At 40.8% G+C, this 22030-nt stretch overlaps 1 protein-coding gene across 2 annotated transcripts; it reads right to left on the bottom strand.

Moving 5' to 3' along the window:
* Positions 1-3387: 3387 nt before the first annotated feature.
* LOC118361548 (enoyl-CoA delta isomerase 2-like) lies at positions 3388-20063 on the bottom strand. Of its 2 annotated transcripts, XM_035741564.2 has the most exons (10): positions 19903-20063; positions 18794-18934; positions 17764-17862; positions 17019-17201; positions 11803-11872; positions 6293-6395; positions 6077-6197; positions 5553-5642; positions 5247-5390; positions 3388-4156 (listed from the first exon to the last, which is right to left on the bottom strand). In XM_035741564.2, the coding sequence occupies exons 3-10, from the start codon at positions 17824-17826 to the stop codon at positions 4001-4003; spliced, it is 930 nt and encodes a 309-aa protein (XP_035597457.1). In that variant the 5' UTR covers positions 17827-17862; positions 18794-18934; positions 19903-20063; the 3' UTR covers positions 3388-4000. The 2 variants fall into 2 exon arrangements, with proteins under 2 accessions (XP_035597457.1, XP_035597458.1); XM_035741565.2 differs by lacking the exon at positions 18794-18934 and having other exon boundaries at positions 19903-20036.
* Positions 20064-22030: the final 1967 nt, after the last annotated feature.

Raw genomic sequence — 22030 nt, 5'->3', positions numbered from 1 at the left:
GCGCTGTAGTTTTATGTAATACGGGATAGTGTTGCTCTCATGAGTCTTGAGTTTACGACGTTGATCTTATGTTTCTATCACTTTGGAATGATTGAATCAGGGCAGAGAAGTAACAAGCTTCTGAGTTATCATCCCATCATAGAGCTGTTTTGTATTGCCAGCACCCATGTAAAATAAAATAGACATGGGTTTCAGAGGCCTCCACTCAACACTTGTAATGGTAGATTAACTGCTCTGCATAAGATGTTTTTCTTTTTTTTAACTCAAAATGAACATGACACAGTCGGATGTCTTTTCGATTTGACTTAATCTGTCAGAGGTTGTGAATCAGGAGGAGTCCGACGGTACATTCTACAAGGAAACCACAACAGTCCATTATGCTGGGCCCAACCCACCGAAACATCGACTATTGAACCGGCGAGGGAGCCACCGTCTGGCTTTTAAACAAAAATGTCATACCGGGAAATAATAGCTCCACCCTCACTACCCGCCTTCCAATCAATCTGTCCTTGGACACTGAACCGGGTTGCAGCGCCAAGAGCGGAATTCAAAATGTTTTGGTTGTGGGCCCTACTCTGTGGCATCACTCAGGGAAACGTTATCAGTGTTATTGCCCAGCCACTTCTGGAAATGCGAAAATTTGGTTGGATGGGTCATCAGGGGGCGGTGGGTCAAGCGTGACTGTGAAGCGGTGCTGACTGCCCAGAGAGGAAAGTTGGGCGATAAAGTGGCTAACTTCCTGGACAAAGGAGACCGGTGTTTCAACGTTCGCCTTTCAGTGACAATGCTAACATGTGCCGCATCACGGCAGGTAGGAGTTAATGAACAGATCACTGCAAATGTTCCTTACCTGGCTATGTCTGTCTAGGCTATACATCTCTATATGGATATTTCCTTTTATATATATATATACAGTGCCAATCAAAAGTTTGGACACACCTACTCAGTCAATGGTTTTTCTTTATTTTGACAATGTTCTACATTGTCATTTTATACATACATTTTTTTGTATTTTTTTTATATATATATTATATATAAAATAATAGTGAAGACATCAAAACTATGAAGTAACACATATGGGATTACATAGTAACCAGACAAGTATAAAACAAATATATTTTACATTTTAGATTCTTTGCCTCGGTGACAGCATTGCACACACTTGGCATTCTCTCAACCAGCTTCACTTGGAATACTTTTTCAACAGTCTTGAAGGAGTTCCCACATATGCTGAGCAATTGTTGGCTGCTTTTCCTTCACGCTGTGGTCCAACTCCTCACAAACCATCTCAATTGAGTTGAGGTGGGGTGATTGTGGAGGCCATTAAGTGCAAACCAGTTGGAATGGCATATCACTGCAGAATGCTGTGGTAGCCATGCTGGGTAAGTGTGCCTTGAATTCTAAACAAATCACTGACAGTGTCACCAGCAAAGCACCTCCACGCTTCATGGTGTGAACCACACATGCAGAGATCATCCATTCACCTACTCTGTGTCTCACAAAGACACGGCAGTTGGAACCAAAACTCTCACATTTGGACTCATCAGACCAAAGGACAGATTTCCACAGGTCTAATGTCCATTATTCATCTTTCTTGGCCCAAGCAAGTCTCTTCTTATTATTGGTGTCCTTTAGTAGTGGTTTCTTTGCAGCAATCTGACCATGAAGGCCTGATTCATGCAGTCTCCTCTGAACAGTTGATGTTGAGATGTGTCTGTTATTTGAACTCTGTAAATAATTGATTTATCCTCTGCAGCAGAGGTAACTCTGGGTCTTCCTTTCCAGTGGCGGTCCTCATGAGAGACAGTTTCTTCATAGCGCTTGATGATTTTTCTGACTGCAATTTCCCGCATTGACTGACCTTCATGTCTTAAAGTAATGATGGACTGTCATTTCTCTTTGCTTATTTGAGCTGTTATTTCCATAATATGGACTTGTCTTTTACCAAATAGGGCTATCGTATCTATACCACCCTTATCTTGTCACAACAACTGATTGGCCCCAACGTATTAATGAAAGAAATTTCACAAATTAGTATTTTAACAAAGCACACCTGTTAATTGAAATACATTCCAGGTGACTTATCTCATGAAGCTAGTTGAGAGAATGTCTTGATGACAGCTCTGCACACTTGGCAAAGGGGTGGCTACTTTGAAGAATCTCATCAAATACATTTTGATTTAATCCTTGTTTTGGTTACTACATGATTCCATATGCGTTTTTCGTAGTTTGTCTTCACTATTATACAATGTGGAAAATAGTAAAAACAAAGAAAAACCCTGGAATGAGTAGGTGTCAACTTTTGACTGGTACTGTATCTACTCATTACTTCATTGATTCCTCAATGTCAGTTCACTGTAGGATTTATAATCTCCTTGGTAGATTTCAGTGCTGATGAGGTTTGAATATATCCAAATGAGTCAACCCCATTCATTATCACTTATTTATTTGACCAGTCTTGGTTACATTCAAAGTGATTGATTTCACAAAAGGTATGATTTATTGAAAGGGTGGTACAACCTTAAACATAATTTGTTTGAATTTCCATTATTCTAAATACCGAGGAGTCTAGTTTATCGTACTTCAAACTATGTTTTGTTACACTAGCGTTGTACCCAATTTATCACGTTCCATATCCATTCCATTCACAACCATTTGAATTTGCAGCCCACAGATAGTAAATAAGACATTTTAAGTGTTTTGTTTGGCTACAGCAGGTGATGTTCCTGCTATCGATCAGTGAAAGGTTAAGCAAACCAGGTGTGACATGCAAAGCAGGGCCCCCGTAAGGGACAGACAGGTGTGGACAATGTGTTGTATTTTCCATCTCAGTTGTGTTAGTATGGAACATCATGCAAAAGAAATGTACTCATCTCTCATGCCTTAAGGCCACTGCGTTGGCAGTGTCAAACCAAATGCAATGGATAGAGGACCTATGCCATCTAGTGGGGAGGGTCTCAATAGATGAAGTGTTGGAATGTGCCTCTGGGGTGCTATTGGGCCAAAAGGGGTCACTCCAAATGGACAGAAATATTGTCTGTCCCGTATTTAGCTTATTGGACAGACGAGGCACACCTCCCCATACCCATGAGGAAAAGCATACAGGTTTCATGAGAAATTGATTCATATTATATAATTTAGGTATAACATTCAAACCTATGTATACAATTAGCAAATACACTTTCATAGTTCATCTTTCAAATGAAAAGGGACAAACTCACATTTCTGGCATGAAGGCTGAAGAGCTGTTGAATACGTTTTTTGTTTGTTGGTGCAGTACGCCCTCTGTGGAATATTAAGGGAAAGGGCAGACTTATCCTACAACCCATCCCTATCCTCTTCCTCAAATCATTGTCCCTTTGTCACAAAAACACATTGACAAACATATTTGCTTGGTTGCAGAAATAGATTTATTTTCAAACAGATATAGTTGGACGTGTGAAACAATGTCATCTCCACAAATGATTTTTTTGTGCATATAAAACCACAAGACACTTCCTCTTGGAAGGTAATTCCAAAGCCTTTGTTCAGTCCTAAGGCAATCTGGACTAAGGCACCACCCACCTTCAATTTACAATACACACCCCTCGGTAGCTTAAGTCCATGTAAGTTACATTCCCTCAAAGGTGTTTCAAAACAGGGAATGCCCAGATATGTTAAATGCAAAACCAACCAGGTCAACGGTCAAATGTACATAATGGGTTTTTGTGTATTATTATAATTCATTTACACAGCCAATCCGATAAAACAGTAGAAAATAAGGCATCTGCTTAAGGCTGGTGTTATGTGGGTAATGCTCATTAGGGCACGCAATGGAATATATATTTTTTTAAATCAATCAAAAATAGAAATTTGTGTTTCTTCTAAGAACAGGTAGTAGTAGTCACTCCCTGTAAGTCAGATTTTTCTTCTGCTTGGTACCTAATGAACACGACTCAGGCTAGGCGCTCTGCTCCGTGGGACTCTGTCTGCGGGACTCTGCAGGGGGAGGATCACCTCCTCACAGCTTAGACTTAGCCTGGAAGAAGCTCATGATGGCCTGCATGCACTCGTCTGAGAGCCAGCGCTCCACCAGGCGCTCCACCTCCTGGTCGTTGACAGTGTGGAGACGTTCCTTCTCTGTCCCACGGATCAGCTGCTTGGAAAGTGTTAGGGACTAGGACAGCCAGGAAACAGCAATAGGAAGAAGGTAAAAGGTCAAATAGACAGAATAAAAATGTGGATACAAAACAAAAGTGGATTTTTTTTTAAACGGTACTGTCCACAAAATGTGGCTATGGTTTCATTATACTGACATAAAATAATAAACAGGTTTTCAAATGCAGTGCCCTGTACTCCAGCAATTTGGATGTAATATCAATTGATGTCTACAGTCCTTTATGGTCCTTTCATGCATAGCAGTTTTTTTATATTAGAAATAAAAAGCACATTATGCCTCCAGTCCACCTTTTTAGGGAACCATAAGTAGGTTGGTCCCATATCCCTTGCATGCAATAAAGGCATCAAGCCTGTGACTTTAGAAACTGTGGATGCATTTAAATTGTGTTTTGGTTATGCCTTGCCCAATAGCAAGTGAATGGTACTGCCCAAACGACCAGTGTCACAGCGGAATCAACGGCTGAATATGAGCTGAAATCTATTTAAAGCCTTCACAACATGACAAACAATTATTGGCTTATCTTCCTACGGTTCTGAAGCAGAACAATCTGTGTTTTAACCATATTACAACTATAATTTTGCTTCCTAGTTGTCTCTAACTGCCTACCAATTGTGCACATATTGTAGCATCGCCATCAGACTATACAGAATGAATGACGCTTTCCTGTAACATTTTCCCTGCTTATTTCAGTGATTATGTAATATTGTGACCTATATATACTGCCATGTCCTATATTACTGACACTTAACATTTTGGAATATTCATTCAAATCACTGTAAACTGTGCGGTAATCAAATCAGACCTTGTTGAAAATGTCAATGAAATTGTAAATGAAATTCAATGTGCAGAATGTGGCTCCGGTCACAGTTTACAGTTAAAAGGAGTCCGTCCACGGAAGCACAGCCACGGGCAATAACACAATACAAAATATTCCTGGTACGTTCCGAAAGGAAGTTATGTAAAATACAACCAGCTTTCATCCATATTGATTCGTTCAGGAATGTTTGTGAATACACAACTTTATACAAAACACACAAACATTTCAAACGTTGCGTGATGTTCAATGTTTGCTGGGGATTTGACTCACATTCCTGGGAAGCTTGGAATAAGCCTTCAGTCTGGTGGCCACCTCGGTTTGGAAGCTGCTGTCGGGAAAGACCTCGGTAACCAGGCCCTGGGCACACGCCTGGGTGGCTGTCAGTTTCTTGTTGAACAGCAGCATCTCACTGGCCTAGTCACAGAGCATGACAATGTTGTCCATTAGTGTCATTTCATTCAATTCAAACTGAAAGTCTAATACATACTAAAAGAACAAAAGTAAAATAAATACCTGGGAAAACCCCTCTATGAAATGCATCAGTTGCAGCAAAGGAACAAGGGGGAGTATCCATACCTTTGCATTGCCCATCATTTTGGGGAAGGTGTAGGAGGAGCAGGCCTCTGGGCTCTGTCCCAGCTGGCTGAAGGGGGTGTGGAATGTAGCCTGTCAGGAGGGGAGGGCACAAGTTAGGCAGGAACAGCCCCAACCGCTTATGGCAGAGAATAGTGAAAAATGGAAGTGGAGAATGGCAATGTAGTGGTATGGGTGGTGCGCTAGTGGTCACAACACTGTTTTGCTTATTTGACCTCAATTGAGGTATGCATGTAAAACAGTGGTCTCCAATTAAGATCCTGGAGAGCTTTTCATCCAGCCCAGTATCAACACAAGTTTCAGAAAATCAACTAATCATAGTCAATATGTCAGCGCTGGTGGACAGGATCCACAGCCTGGACACCCAGTTTCTCTCCAGGACCGAAGCTTGATACCCCTAATATAAACCAATGCTAGTCTTGTACCATCAACTAACATACATATATAGAGGGAAGATATAAACGTGTTCTAAGCTAACACTGAGTGGACATGACAAAGCACCTTACCCTCTCCGTTGCGTAGACCACCTCGAACAGGCCCAGTAGAGTGACGGACACGCCCACAGCCGGACCGTTGATCACTGCAATCAGGGGCTTGGGGAAGTCGATGAATGCTTTGACAAACTCCCTACACACACACACACACAACCACCCACACACACGTTATAAAAATGGTTCTCTCAAAGTGAACCTCTTGCTTGCTATTTTTGGGTAAGTCCTTACCTCAGCAACTCGCCTCCATCTTTTGCCATCTGCTGCATCCCGCCCTCAGGGATTTTGGTGAAGTTTGTCAGGTCGTTGCCACTGCAGTAGAAGTCTCCACTACCTTGATGGGGTGAACAAGAATAGCCACATTTAACAATTAAGAAGACTGGAGCACTATTTGCAAGTCACTGCATCACTGTAAAGACTTAAAGGGGCAATTCAAAGAATTAAAAGGGGCACCCCGCCACCGTTTTGGTAAAAATCCAAAGGGATGGGGCTGGTGAAATATAAGTACTCTTAAATTAATAGACAGAGGCTGTCCATCCACGACAGCAATTTCCAACATTTAATCATGTTTTAAGGCTATAGAGTGTTTGTTTACAATTACATCGTTTACAGCTTATATTTTGGGTTCTGGTGGGGTTAGACAGTTGAACTAAGCTCAAGAGGGATTTCTAAATTGTATTTTTCAAGACTCAATGGCTATATATCATTAATTTAAAAGTTTTTTAAAAAATGGATGTAGCAATTACAGATTGCCCCTTTAAAGATATAAAGAAGGGGTGGGGTGTCAAACTAATTCCATGGAGAGCCTCTGCTGTTTTTTTTTTTTTTTCCTTTAAGTTAAGACCTAGACAACCAGGTGAGGAGAGCCACTTACTAATTAGTGACCTTAATTCATGAATCAAGTACAAGGGAGGAGAGAACCCCCAGACACTTGGCCCTCAGAAAGTATTCAGACCCCTTGAATCTTTCCACATTTTGTTAGGTTACAGCCTTATTCAAAAATGTATTCCGTTGTTATTTTTCCTCATCAATCTACACACAGTACCACAAAGGGGTATTGTGTGTAGGGGCTCCCGAGTGGAGCAGCGGTCTAAGGCACTGAGTCTCAGTGCTAGAGGCGTCACTACAGACCCTGGTTCCATTCCAGGCTGTATCAAAACCAGAAGTGATTGGGAGTCCCATAGGGCGGCGCACAATTGGCCAAAAGTCATCTGGGTTAGGCTTTGGCGGGGTAGGCCACAATTGTAAATAAGAATTTGTTCTTAACTGACTTGAATAGTTAAATAAAAGTTAAATAAAATGAAGACAAAGAAAAAACAGGCTCTTAGAGATTTTTGGTAATTTATAAAATAATTTAAACTGAAATATCACATTTACATAAGTGATTCAGACCCTTTCCTCAGTACTTTGTTGAAGCACCTTTGGCAGCGATTACAGCCAAGGGTCTTCTTGGGTATGACGATACAAGCATGGCACACCTGTATTTCGGGAGTTTCTCCCATTCTTCTCTGCAAATCCCCTCAAGCTCTGTGAGGCTGGATGGGGAGTGTTGCAGACCAGCTATTTTCAGGTCACTCCAGAGATGTTCGATCGGGTTCAAGTCTGGGCTCTGACTGGGCCACTAAAGGAGATTCAGAGACTTGTCTCAAAACCACTCCTTGGTTGTCTTGACTTTGTGCTTAGGGTTGTTGTCCCTTTCAAAGCTGAATCTTCGTCCTAGTCTGAGGTCCTGAATATAAAGATATCTGTACTTTGCTCCGTTCATCGTTGCCTCGATCCTGCCTAGACTCCCAGTCCCTGCCGCTGAAAAACATCCACACAGCATGATGCTGCCAGCACTATGCTTCACCATAGGGATGGTGCCATGTTTCCTCCAGATGTGGCGCTTGGCATTCAGGCCAAATAGTTAAATCTCGGTGTCATCAGAGCAGAGAATCTTGTTTCTCATGGTCTGAGAGGCTTTAGGTGCCTTTTGGCAAACTCCAAGAGGGCTGTCATGTACCTTTCACTGAGGAGTGGATTCAGTCTGGCCACTCCACCATAAAAGCCTGATTGGTGGAGTGCTGCAAAGGCTGTTGTCCTTCTTGAAGGTTCTCCCATCTCCATAGAGGAACTCTAGAGCTCTGTCAGAGTGATCATTGGATTCTTGGTCACCCCCCTAACAAAGGCCTTTCTCTCCCGATTGCTCAGTTTGGCCGGGCTGCCAGCTCTAGAAAGAGCCTTGGTGGTTTCAAACTTCCTCCATTTAAGAATAATGGTGGCCACTGTGTTCTTGGGGACCTTCAATGCTGCAGACATTTTTTGGTACACTTCCCCAGATAAGCGCCTCGACACAATCCTGTCTCTGAGCTCTATGGACAATTTATTTGACCACGTGGCTTGGTTTGACAGGTGTGTGCCTTTCCAAATCATGTCCAATCAGTTAAATTTACCACAGGTGGACTCCAATAAAGTTGTAGAAACATCTCAAGGATGATCAATGGAAACAGGATGCACCTGAGCTCAATTTCGAGTCTCATATCAAAGGGTCTGAATACTTAAGTAAATAAGGTATTTCTGTTTTTCATTTTGAATACATTTGCAAACATTTCTAAAAACCTGTCTTTGCCTTGTCATTATGGGGTATTGTGTGTAGATTGCTGAGTATTTTTAAAATACATTTTAGAATAAGGCTGTAACGTAACAATATGGAAAAAGTCAAGGGGTCTGACTACTTTCCGAATTCACTGTATGTTACTCGTTTCAGGAAACTAGGCATATGTCGCACGGCACTACTTCACAGGAGCGCCACATGAACGTAAACTTTTTTTTGTTTTTTCAAAATGCGTTTTTTGGCCGTCTGGAAAATGTGAACTTTCATGTGCCTTAATAACAAACTTGTATGCCATCTGTAAATATTAATAAAATTGTTAAATTGCAAGCCTAGTTTGTTTAGCCACGAAAGAATCCATAACCTTCCCGCTAGATAATGAGTGGACTGGACATGCCAAGAGACGAGGTCAGATTGGTCCGCCATGTAGCCCGCTTCTGTCTATAATATGAGCTGGTCAGTATGGGTAGGTAATCCTTTGTGACGCTGCTTTTTTGAAAGATATTACGTTGTAGAACTGCATAAAAGTTGCTCTCCACGTTCTGGAGGACCGAGTTTTGAAATCAGTGGAATTAGAGTATGATAGAGAAAATTATGGTGTTTAATTGCAAATATGCAGACAGAGTCGAAAAAAGAACACAGAAGGCTGTTGTATAAAACACCTGTCTCCGGATTACATCTTCAAACTAAGGACAACCATGGCATCCGTGACAGAGAGGGAGAAGTGTCCATCCATGTATATGGGTAAAATAGTCTAGCTAGCTACATTTTCACGTTGCACGTTACTAATTTTGTCAGAAAGTCGTTTTCATTTCAAGAAAAAGTTTACTGTTGGTTAGCTAACATTATGTGTATGATCTGTGTAGTAATTTAACCTGGTTGGTTAGCTACCTGCAGATTCATGCAGGGAAGTAACGTCTGTGTAGTAATTGAACCTGGTTGGTTAGCTACCTGCAGATTCATGCAGGGAAGTAACGTTATGAGTTGGGATTATGGTTTACTGTTTAGCTAGCTAGCTACATGCCTAAACAAGACTCCCTTATGCAAGTAACTATTTCAATAGAATGCTTACGAAGTCACTGTGAAAACTGTCGATAGTCAGTTAGCGAAGGGGCTTGACTGCTGTTAGGTCAGAACGATCGGATCAACCCTACTTTTCAGCCAGAGCGTCCAGTGTGCGCTATGAATGCTCTGAGAACGAAACTATTTGAATTTACGAACGAACAATCATAACGCTCTGAGTTACGAACGCCCTGAGCACACTCTGGCACTCCAGATTAAATTTACGAACACACCCGTAGTATAAGCCAGCCTTTAGTCTTGAAATCTTTAGTTGTTTAGCACATAGCCTCACATGTGAATCTTTAACTTCTTGGTGACTGGGGGACAGTATTGAGTAGCTTGGATGAATAAGGTGCCCAGAGTAAACCTCCTGCTACTCAGCCATAAAAGCTAAATAATGTGTATGTTTGGATAGAAAACACTCTGAAGTTTCTAAAACTGTTTGAATGATGTCTGAGTATAACAGAACTCATATGGCAGGCGAAAACCTGACCAGGAAGTGGGAAATCTGAGGTTGGTCGATTTTCAACTCAGCCCCTATTGAAGATACAGTGGGATATTGGTCATGATGCACTTCCAAAGGCTTCCACTAGATATCAACCGTCTTTAGAAAATTGTTTGAGGCTTCTATTGTAAAGGAGGGGCTCATAAGGGCTCTTTGAGTCAGTGACAGAGTGCCACAGGCTCGTGACGCGCGGTAATGTGAGAGGTAGCTCCCGTTCCATTGCATTTCTGAAGACACAGGAATTCTCCGGTTGGAACATTATTGAAGATTTATGTCAAAAACATCCTAAAGATTGATTCTATACATCGTTTGACATGTTGCTACGGACTGTAACATAACTTTTTGACATTTCATCTGCTCCTAGTGAACGCGCTTCGTGACTGAATTTGTTTACAAAACGTGCTAACAAAAGTAGCTATTTGGACATAAATTATAGACATTATTGAACAAATCAAACATTTATTGTGGAACTGGGATTCCTGGGAGTGGATTCTGATGAAGATCAAAGGTAAGTAAATATTTATAATGCTATTTCTGACTAATGTTGAATACACAACATGGCGGATATATTTTTGGCTTGTTGGGTCTCTGAACGCCATACTCAGATTATTACATGGTTTGCTTTTTTTGTTTAAAAAAAATTGAAATCTGACACAGCGGTTGCATTAAGGAGAAGTTTATCTAAAGTTTCATGTATAATAGTTGTATCTTTTATAAATGTTTATTATGAATATTTCTGTGAATTGATGTGGCTCTGTGCAAAATCACTGCATGTTTTTGAACTACTGAACATAACACGCCGATGTAAAATTAGATTTTTGGATATAAATATGCACTTTACAGAACAAAACATACATGTATTGTGTAACATGAAGTCCTATGAGTGTCATCTGACGAAGATAATCAAAGGTTAGTGATTAATTGTATCTATATTTCGGCTTTTTGTGACCACTCTTTGGTTGGAAAAATGTCTGTGTTTTTCTGTGACTTGGTGGTGACCTAACATAATCTTTTGGGTTTTTTTCGCTGTAAAGCCTTTTTAAAATCAGACACTGTGGTCGGATTAACGAGAATTGTATCTTTAAAATGGTGTAAAATACTTGTATGATTGAGAAATTTTAATTATGAGATTTTTGTTTTTGAATTTGGCGCCCTGCATTTTCACTAGCTGTTGGCGGGGTGGGACACTACTGTCCCGAATATCCCAGAGAGGTTAAAGAGATGGGTGGAGCTAAAGCTTAAAGGGGTGTGAACGATGCTGAATGGGTGTAGACAAAGAAGAGCTCTCCAGTAGGTACCAAAACAGTTAAGGGCCATTTTCTCAAAAGTGAGGTTACAAGTTTATCAACTTTCAAAGCATAATTACTTTCCCATTGTTCCTCAAGTGTAGTGTATGATATACCATTTTCTAGCTCTGAGGCGCTACTTTCATTCAATGTATAAAAAAATATATACATATAAAAAATCTAATTTTGCTACACAAGAAAAAAAAAATCGAGCTGGTCGGTCACATATTCATATCACCGATGCTCTCTTTAACGGATTCACTATTTCAAATGGGATGAATAGGTTGGTTGGCTCTACCTGTGATTACAGTAATGACAGAGTCATCTTTGCCAGATTCCTCCAGAGCCTTGATGATCTCGTTGTACATCTGGATAGAAGGAGGAAAACAATAGAATTGAAGAACTGGATGATTACTGGATATTTGGGATGTGCATAGGCAGTTGGAAAATATAATAATAATAATAAATGCCATTAATAATATATGATTTACTGCGATTACAGTCATGGTGCATACATTTGGGATCGAACCCACTACCCTGGCGTTAGGCTCTAGTTGGAAATTTCACTATTACAGTGCTTTGCAAAAAGTACTCATCCCCGCTCAAGTTTTCAGTTTGTCTTATTTCTAGTTTGTTTCACAATAAAACATATTTTGCATCTTCAAAGTGATAGGGATGTTATGTAAATCAAATGATACAAACACCCCCCCCCAAAAAAAAAAAATCAATTTTAATTCCAGGTTGTAAGGCAACAAAATTGGAAAAATGCCACGGGGGGGTGAATACCTTCGTAAGCCACTCTACAAGGCATGTCACAAAATGCCACTGGTGAATCTGCGGCAAACCTTTGGCAACAATATTTATTGCCACTAGTGGCAATAACACTAGTGGCAAAGACACGAGTTCCAAGACCAGTAACAGCTGATGACCAGTCTGTGGGAGAAGAAAGCTTAGTTTCCATTTTCTAACAGAGTTATCTAGCTACTTACCAAAGTTGTCCAGTGAGTGTCTAACTTAATTAAACTTCATAATTATGTTAGCTAATTGATGCCTAGTTAGCAATGTTATGCTTTATGGGATAGAGTGAAACACATTTTGTTTATCAGTTTCAATCCATCAGTACCACTGACTGGCTAGCGCTTAGCTAGCTATCATATGTGCACAATTAATGTGATAGCTAGCTAGCCAACTAATTATTTGCCTAAACCTTTTTAGGTGAATACATTGTCTTTTAATAACAATATGCCATTCAATATGCTAGTGTCACTGTTCAGTAAAATGTTAGCAAGCACAACAGCTAAGGGAGCAACAATATCAGCTGATTTGACAAAGCATCGTAGATGGATACCCTTCCCTTAGCCATGGTGTAGGAAGAGGATGCATCAAAACCCTTTGAGTGAATCGTCTTCAAACTTGATAAGGTAAGCAAATAAATGTATTATCATAAATGTAAATTCCGACTTTGTAACAATTAGATCTTTCATTGCTTTAAACTAGTAGCTAGCTCATCTTGTTCATGTGTTGTTCCTTCTCTCTTTCTTTCTTGATGTAATCAAGACAGATTGACTGAAGGCTTCAAACTAAGGAAAGAGAAATGTGTGCACCAGGTCAAGGTTCCTTGCATGGCTTTGAGATGTAAGTTAACAATAATTCATTTTAGAACAATATACACCTGAGTCAGGAAAAAGAAACAACTAGTAGACAACTGGCTCTTAAATTATGGAGACCCCAGTCTATATTGAAGATCATATTTAGTTGATTAGTTTGAATCCATTTTGTTTAGGCTTGGATGGAGACAGACACTACATACAAAAGTTGGCCACCCATTTAAAAGTTAGATTTAGTAGGCCTACGTCCCAGATTCCAAGAACACAGGATGAGATGTTACTATACTTTGTGCAAGCACTTCCAAGAGTTCATGAACAGTGTGCCTGGTGAAATTTGGGGAGTGCATCGTCAGTAGTGTACCTTTGGTTCCTAGGGTGTTTCGGCCTTTCACACTATACACCCTCCCCAAAGGCGGCCAGCGACAGGGTGATCAATCCTACGCAGTTTATGCTAGCTAGATTGTTTGTTTATATAGCATTTATACAAGGCAGAGACATTTTATTGCTGAAAAATATATACACTACATTACAAAAGTATGTGGACACTAGGGCTGTTACAGTGACCGTATTACCGCAACACTGGCGGTCACGAGTCATGATGGCAGTCAAATTCCACATGACTGTCTATTCACAGTAATTAGGCTTCTCCAAGGTCTGATGCTGCTGATCATCAGTAGCCTACCAAACAAGTGCTTGTCAAATTGTGAATGAAAGACTGATGAAGTATGTACAAACCTGCACAAAAACACAAAGCAGAGCTCATGCCTTCAATGCAACTTTTTTTAAATCCTCATCAGTCGCACCATACAGCCTTAGAATGTATAAAAATCTAAACATACATCAACATTTCTATCACAGCTAAAGTTACATAAATAACTCTAAATTATACAGTTGTTGTTATACAGCATATACATATTCTTCCTTGCTGAGCGGCCTTTCAGGTTATGTCAATATAGGACTCGTTTTAATGTGGATATAGATACTTTTGTACCCGTTTCCTCCAGCATCTTCACAAGGTCCTTTGCTGTTGTTCTGGGATTGATTTGCACTTTCCGCACCAAAGCACGTTCATCTCTAGGAGACAGAACGCGTCTCCTTCCTGAGTGGTATGACGGCTGCGTGGTCCCAAGGTGTTTACACTTACGTAATGTTGTTTGTGCAGATGAACGTGGTACCTTCAGACATTTGGAAATTGCTCCCAAGGATGAACCAGACTTGTGGAGGTCTACAATCCTTTTCTTAAGTCTTGGCTGATTTATTTTGATTTTCTCATGTCAAGCAAAGAGGCACTGAGTTTGAGGGTAGGCATTGAAATACATCCACAGGTACACCTCCAATGCCCTAATTGAAATAATTTCAGTCTATCAGAAGCTTCTAAAGCCATGACACCATTTTCGGGAATTTTCCAAGCCGTTTAAATGCACACAGTCAACGTAGTGTATTCTGATCCTGGAATTGTGATACAGTGAATTATAACAATTGTTAGAAGTATTACTTGTGTCATGCACAAAAGTAGATGTCCTAACCGACTTGCCAAAACTATAGCTTGTTAACAAGAAATGTGTGGAGTGGTTGAAAAACAAGTTTTAATGACTCCAACCTAAGTGTATGTAAACTTCCGACTTCAACTGTAGGAGTACCTGTTTCTACATACTCCATCAAATCTTTTGGAGAACATATTTTCTATTTTATTCAGCCATGTTCAATTTGATTCCTTATACTATAGAATAATAACATGGAATTCTAAGCAAATCTTGTCTGCTAAATGAACTAGTGTAGCCCACAGCCAGATCAGGACCAAACATAAGGACAACGCGGGATATGCTATTCTTTTCTTCTGAAATAGACTACATTTTCTTCATATCAAGTTGATTTAGATCTGTTTAAAATAAATAATGGATTTATTGTGATGATTTAGGCTATATTACATGGATTTATTAAACTTTTTTTGTGGATGTTCCAAAGGTCTGAGTCAGCGGCCAGGAGATGCTAAATGTGTTTGTTAATTAACGATCAATTACCCGTGAGACCGGCAGTTATTTGATTGACAATCACCGGCTGACAAAATTTCATGACTACCACAGCCCTAGTGGATACCTGCTTGTCGAACATCTCATTCCAAAATCATGGGTCCCACCTTTGCTGCTATAACAGCCTTCACTCTACTGGGAAGGTTTTCTACTAGATGTTGGAACGTTGCTGCGGGGACATGCTTCCATTCGGCCACAAGAGCATTAGTGAGGTTGGGCACTGATGTTTGGTGATTAGGCCTGGCTCGCAGTCTGCATTTCGACTCATCCCAAAAGGTGTTCGATAGGGTTGAGGTCAGGGTTCTGTGCAGGCCAGTCAAGTTCTTCCACACTGATCTCATCAAACCATTTCTGTATCTACCTTGCATGCTGAAACAGGAACTGGCCTTCTCCAAACTGTTGCCTCCAAAGTCGGAAGCACAGAATCGTCTAGAATGTCATTCTAAGCTGTAGAGCGAAGATTTCCCTTCACTGGAACAGTGAGTTTTACAACCAAGGACAGGCACTTATTTATTTTTACGCACTACGCGCTTCAGCATTTAGAGGTCCCGTTCTGTGAGCTTGTGTGGCCTACCACTTTGCAACTGTGCTGTTGTTGCTCCTCGACGTTTCCACTTCACAATAACAGAGCTTACAGTTGACCTGGGCAGCTCTACTCTAGCTGGACATATGACGAAAACTGAAAGGTGGCATCCCATGACGGTACCACGTTGAAAGTCACTGAGCACTTCAGGAAGTCCATTCTACTGCCAATGTTTGTCTATGGATATTGCATGGCTGTGCATACCTTACAATTATTTGAGAACATAGCCCAGCAGACAAATCATTACAAACAGTAACCAGCCAAGTAGAAGTCAGAAATAGATATAAAATGAATCACTTACCTTTGATGATCTTCATATGATTGCACTGAGAAGACATTAATTTATTCAATAAATGTTCCTTTTGTTCGATAATGTCTCTTTATATCCAAAAACCGGTGTTTTGTTCGCGCGTTTTCTTCAGTAATCCACAGGCTCAAACGCAGTCACAACAGGCAGACAAAAAATCCAAATTGTATCCGTAAAGTTCATAGAAACATGTCAAATTATGTTAATATTCAATCCTCTGGTTGTTTTTAGTCTAAATAATCGATCATATTTCAACCGGACAATAACGTTGTCAATATAAAAGGTAAACAAGAAAAGCACTCTCTCGGTCGCGTGCATGAAAAAGCTCTGTGACACGGCAGGGACCACTCATTCAGACTGCTCTTACTCCCTCATTTTTCAGAATACAAGCCTGAAACTATTTCTAAAGACATCTAGTGGAAGGCATAGGAACTGCAATTTGAGTCCTAAGTCAATGGATACTGTAATGGCATTGAATAGAAAACTAACAACAACAAAAAATCCTACTTCCTGAATGGATTTTTCACGGGTTTTCGCCTGCCAAATCAGTTTTGTTATACACAGACATTATTTGAACAGTTGGAAACTTTAGAGTGGTTTCTATCCAAATCTACTAATTATATGCATATCCTATCTTCTGGGCCTGAGTAGAAGGCAGTTTAATTTGGGCACGCTTTTCATACAAAATTCCAAATGCTGCCCCCTACCCTAGAGAAGTTAAGACATTGAAAACATGTTTAGTAAGTTTAGTTCTCACTGGGAAGCAAGTTCATTTAAAGGTATATGTGTAACCAAAAACCTGATTTGCATACACAATGTGTTATTAGCAAACAGATTGTTTGCCACAAGCTTCACAAAATGATTTGCCAGAAGTTCAAACGTCACCGCTAGATGTTTGCCCAGAAGCCAGTTTTTTTTCCAGTAAGGGTGATGTTGGGAGGAGGGAATAGACAATGACACGAATGCCTAATAACTTAATTGGAGTACCTCCACATTGATGGCGTTCTTCTTCTGTGGCCTATTGAACCGGATAGTGGTGACGTTGTCCTCTGTGGAGACCAGCAGCGTGTCAAAGGTGGCAGCGCTCCCAGTGGGCTGTGCGGCTACCACAGGTCCCTCAGGAGCGAGGAGAGAATCAATCAGGTCCACATACTGCTGTCTGGCATCTTCCTGAGAGAGAGGAAGAGAGTTATACAATGTATCAATGTATGCCTGTCAATGTCATTGTGTGAAGAAAATGTCACTTTACCACATTGAGGACATTAGAGTTGTTTTTTATGGGCACTGAAAATTGTGACATTCAATAAGAATGGCTGCTTCTAATTTGTTTTTAATTTTATTAACTATAATCATTTTCAGCTGTGTTTGACCTTTCTCACAAGTCGTGTATTTTCGTCTGTTGTTTTTAACAAACTTGGGAGGAATAGCCTTGATAGACAAATGGGTATATTGCTCCCCAGCTTTTGTAGAATTTCAGCTAGTAGTTTTGAAAGTAGTGCTCACGAGCCAAAACGGGTCCCCGAAAATTGTAAACTACATCATCCATTTCGTATGATATGTTACATCCTGAATAAAAAAAAACATGTTTTGCAATCTGTATACAGTATGTTACAAATTCCAATTTGTACAATAAGTTATGAATTAATAAGTGCTTAATATCCCGGACTGCATCTTCAATAAAATGTGTATGACAGTGCTGTTATGTATATTCAATAATGAGACTGCAGATTACCTGAGATACAGAGCCCAGAGACTTCCAGGCATCCCATTTGGCCTTGCCGACAAAGTCAAGCATCCCTGGCTTGGGGGTGTTACAGGGTCCCTGAGTAGCCTAATAAGACAACAAAGAGAGAGGAGAAGATACTAAAATGTGAGGATCAGTGTCTCCAATAGACTTTAAGGTGCTTACTTTCTTCATCCTGTCTCCCTCATGCACTCTGATAGGTTAACAATCTGAGTCATTGTCATTAGGTCTCAAATGAAAGAAAACAGACTGAAACAGGGAGAGACTACTTTGACTTGTCCAATAAGAAACTGCCCTGGATAGCTTTACAACCATTACAACAGTTATTCATCTACTGTACAATGGAAACTTGTCTTTTTGCTGACACAGCATCCATCGTGCAAACACCCAATCACATACATACATACACACGACAGCCTAATGGCAGAACTACATCTAGCAAGCACATAGGGGGCGATAAAACAATGGAGCCCCATTAAATTGTCAATGAAGGGAACCTAAGTGGGCGGGGGGACCGTTGGCCGACGTGAGCATGGGCGATGGAACGTGAACAGGGCGGGACCAAAGTTGGGAAAAGCTGAAATGTATTCACATACTCCACGACATCGCGTTGCTATTGACCAATCAAAGCTTATAGTTTCCAGCCCCTACTGGATTGGCTGTTGATACCTAGCATTAGCTAGCCTCCGACAAAAGGGTGAGGTTAGCATGGCTATCCCAATAGTGAATCACTGAGGTAAGACCTATACAGGGTCAGTTGAGTCAGCTGAGTTGATGCCAGCAACCCTCAAGATTTTTCCTGTAAGCCCTGGGATTCAAAATCTTCAACCGTTCAGATACTGGCCCGCTCCTATAACCCCAAAGCTTTCTGTCATCCAATACAACTGGTGACAGCAAGATGCTACTTAATACAACTGTGACACAGCAAAACTGAACAAGTTGCCCACCCCCTCTATTGCTCATGCTCTTGATGTTCGGAGACATGACAGCCAAGTAGCTAAGAACAAAAACCTTTCACCTGTTTGAAGAGAGCATAGATTTTCAGCTTGGCCTCATTGCCAGGGTCTTTTTTGTACAGTTGAATTGCTCCACCGTCGCCCCCATCATAGAATCAGCTGTGTGCAGCTTCAGAGTGGGAATATGTTATACTTGGACAGCCCTGAAGAGATCATTTCAGGACAAATGAGTGACATAGCTAACTGGTAATGTTTGCTAAACAATTATGAACTGCCACAAAAGGTTAAATAATATTATACATAAGCCTAAATGTTTCAATAAAATGCAAAATCACAAATGAACTTGGCTGAGGGCACTAAAATCGCTCCGAACACCTACAATGACCTTTTTAAATTATCACATTGGATATGGGGAGGATTGGGACAGGATGACACAAATGTACTGTGAGAGTTGCAGTACTGTTTGTGATACAACCATGTTGCGACAGAATTCGATGGGCCATCAATAATTAGTTCCTTAACGATTCCTCTGATTTTCATTCATTGGTAGTTAGACACGCACCCTCATTGGTCTGATGATTAGACAAGGCTCATACATCTGGATGTGGGGGAAAGGTCATAGTTATTCAAAGTTTAGCTACTTTGGCTAGCAAGTTATAACCACAGAATAGTTGCTTTAACTAGAAGTGTTAACTAGCTAGCTACCAAGCAGATCATCATGCAAGCTTTTGTGGTGGAAGCTGATACGCTGGAATGTAGGGTAATTCATGTACGGTAGATCTCCTACAGAACAGCTCAGCGATTATTAGCAAGCATGGTTGAGTAAACATCTTTCCAAGCAAGACAGACACCACTTGCTCGTGAGTCGTGCAGAAATTAACCGGTAACGTTATCTGTGCAGAACATGACATCTTTGAGACAACCTTAGCTAAATACAGGCACCGATAGAAGCTCTCGTGCCAACCAGCTAAAACTACATGGTGAAAATAAAATGACCATTCGTTACCATTAATAATTGAGCTATGCTAAACTAGCAATCTATTGCTCCCTTCAAACGGAACAACTAAACTCAAATCTACTCAGTTTGACCTCAGCTCCGTGCACCATGTCCACATCAAGTTAGCTGTAAATCCACCTTGCAAGTGAGTGTGGTGTTTTTAGGTAATCTTACCTGAAAAATCGCCACGGTGAAAATATGCGTAAAGCTACAGACATGACAGTAGTGTAATTTCAGTCCAAAGTACAGTAGCAGCCCTGGTTGTACAAGACAATTCGAATAAATTAATTCGCTGTTTTACAATCCAGAACCCTCCCCCTCAACTTCGTTGCTTTCACCATTGGCTAATGCCTTGTTTACATCATGACGTGTCATTACGCCGTACGTCATCTTCATGCAATCTTGTACTGGACAGAGAGCATAAAGTCAATAATAGGGGTGCCTTTTCAATTGGAGCCTCCTCGTGTCATGTTTCCTCTTTGCTCGTCTCCTTCTCACAACCCATTGAAGGAGAAGGTCAGAGGGGCAGGACCTCTGGCTTTCTCATCCAATGGGTTTTGACTGAGACGAGGAGAGAGGACACAAGGACCAAAAAAATTGAAAAGGCCACAGTTTCACAACACAAGACAGGATGGAGGAGATCATAGTCGCTTGTCAGATATCACATTTATTTTGGGAGATTGTAAAATAGGACCTTTTCATTCAGACAGGATAAAAATATTGGGCGCATTTCGGCTGGTCACTGCGGTCAAGCGGTTGACCGTCTTTGGTCACAACCTTTCAAATTGTGATGCATTATCTGGTTATAAAAATTATCATACTTGCAACCATGTGGAAGAAATGAAGAACATTACAAAAATCATGTGATCAAAGGTCATGGAGTTTTTGATGAAACTGCAGTTGCTTCTCACCAACTGCACCATGCAGCCATCACCTGTCATCCTCAAATTGTTTCTCTAACCTAGGTTGTAGATACTGTAGCTAGCCACTGACACCTAATAATTATAGTAAAAAAAAAAAAACTCATTACCATCACAATAAACTAAAGCGGGAGGCAACAGTCAAAAAGTGGCTTAAATCCATAGAATTGATGTCTGCGGAAATCTAATTAGCTAGGGAAATGTTTTTTTTTTGTTGCAATAACGATGTCGGCCTTCTACAGCTGTGGTGGAAGGTGGCAGAGCTACAGGGGTGTTTGTCAGAACAGACATGAAAATGTCTGTAGGGTCAAACGGGTCGGCCTACTAACTACACTGAACAAAAATATAAACGCAACAATTTCAAAGATTTTACTGAGTGACAGTTCATTTCAATTAATTAATTAGGCCCTAATCTATGGATTTCACATGGCTGGGCAGGGGCATGCCACGGGTGAGCCTGGGAGGTCATAGGCCCAACCACTGGGGAGCCAGGCCCAGCTATTAGGCCCAGCCAATGAGAATCGCTGGGCCTGTCTCCCCAGTGGGCTTTATTGCAAACAGAAATACTCCTCAGTTTCTTCAGCTGTTCGGGTGGCTGGTCTCAGATGATCTCACAGGTGAAGAAGCCGGATATGGAGGTCCTGGGCTGGTGTGGTTACATGTGGTAGTGTGGCCAATTGGACATACTGCCAAATTCTCTAAAACATTGGAGGTGGCTTATGGTAGATAAATGAACATTACATTCTCTGGAAACAGCTCTGGTGGACATTCCTGCAGTCAGCATGCCAATTGCACGCTTCTTCAAAAACTTGAGACATCTGTGGCATTGTGTTGTGTGGCAAAACTTCACCTTTTATTGTCCCCAGCATAAGGTGCCCCTGTTTAATGATCATTCTGTTTAATCAGCTTCTTGATATGCCACACCTTGCAAGTGGATGGATTATCTTGGCAAAGGAGAAATGCTCACTAACAGAGATGGAAACACATTTGCATACACAATTTGATAGACCTTCTTGTGCGTATTTAACATTTCTGGGATTTTTTACAACACAGGAGGTTGGTGGTACCTTAATTGGGGAGAACGGCCACGTGCTAATGACTAGAGCGGAATTATGGAATGGTATGATTTACATCAAACACATGATTTCCATATGTTTGATGCCATTCCATTTGAGCCGTTCCAGACATTATTATGAGCCATTCTCCCCTCAGCAGCGTCCTGTGCTTTACTGTGCATTTTTATTTTTGTTCAGTATAATATGAGCCATCTATGGAAAGGTGAGGCTCTCACAAACACATACGTCAGTTGTTTTGCCCACAAGACATGTCTGAAGGTAGACCGGTACAAGTCAAATAAAGAAAATGGAAGTACAGTATATAAG

The sequence above is a fragment of the Oncorhynchus keta genome, chromosome 28 (genome assembly GCF_023373465.1).
Source record: "Oncorhynchus keta strain PuntledgeMale-10-30-2019 chromosome 28, Oket_V2, whole genome shotgun sequence".
Classification (NCBI taxonomy): Eukaryota; Metazoa; Chordata; class Actinopteri; order Salmoniformes; family Salmonidae; genus Oncorhynchus; species Oncorhynchus keta.
This window is presented reverse-complemented; position numbering and strand designations above follow the sequence as displayed.

Bases quoted from the DNA above. Each gene is read 5' to 3' on its own strand.
- LOC118361548 (XM_035741564.2), bottom strand. From the start codon at position 17,826: ATGCTTGACTTTGTCGGCAAGGCCAAATGGGATGCCTGGAAGTCTCTG. The intron at 11,873-17,018 runs GTACTCCAATTA...CCTTCTATCCAG, and splicing joins AGAACGCCATCAATGTGGAG to ATGTACAACGAGATCATCAA. The intron at 5,643-6,076 runs GTAAGGTGCTTT...CCCTCCTGACAG, and splicing joins TGGTCTACGCAACGGAGAGG to GCTACATTCCACACCCCCTT.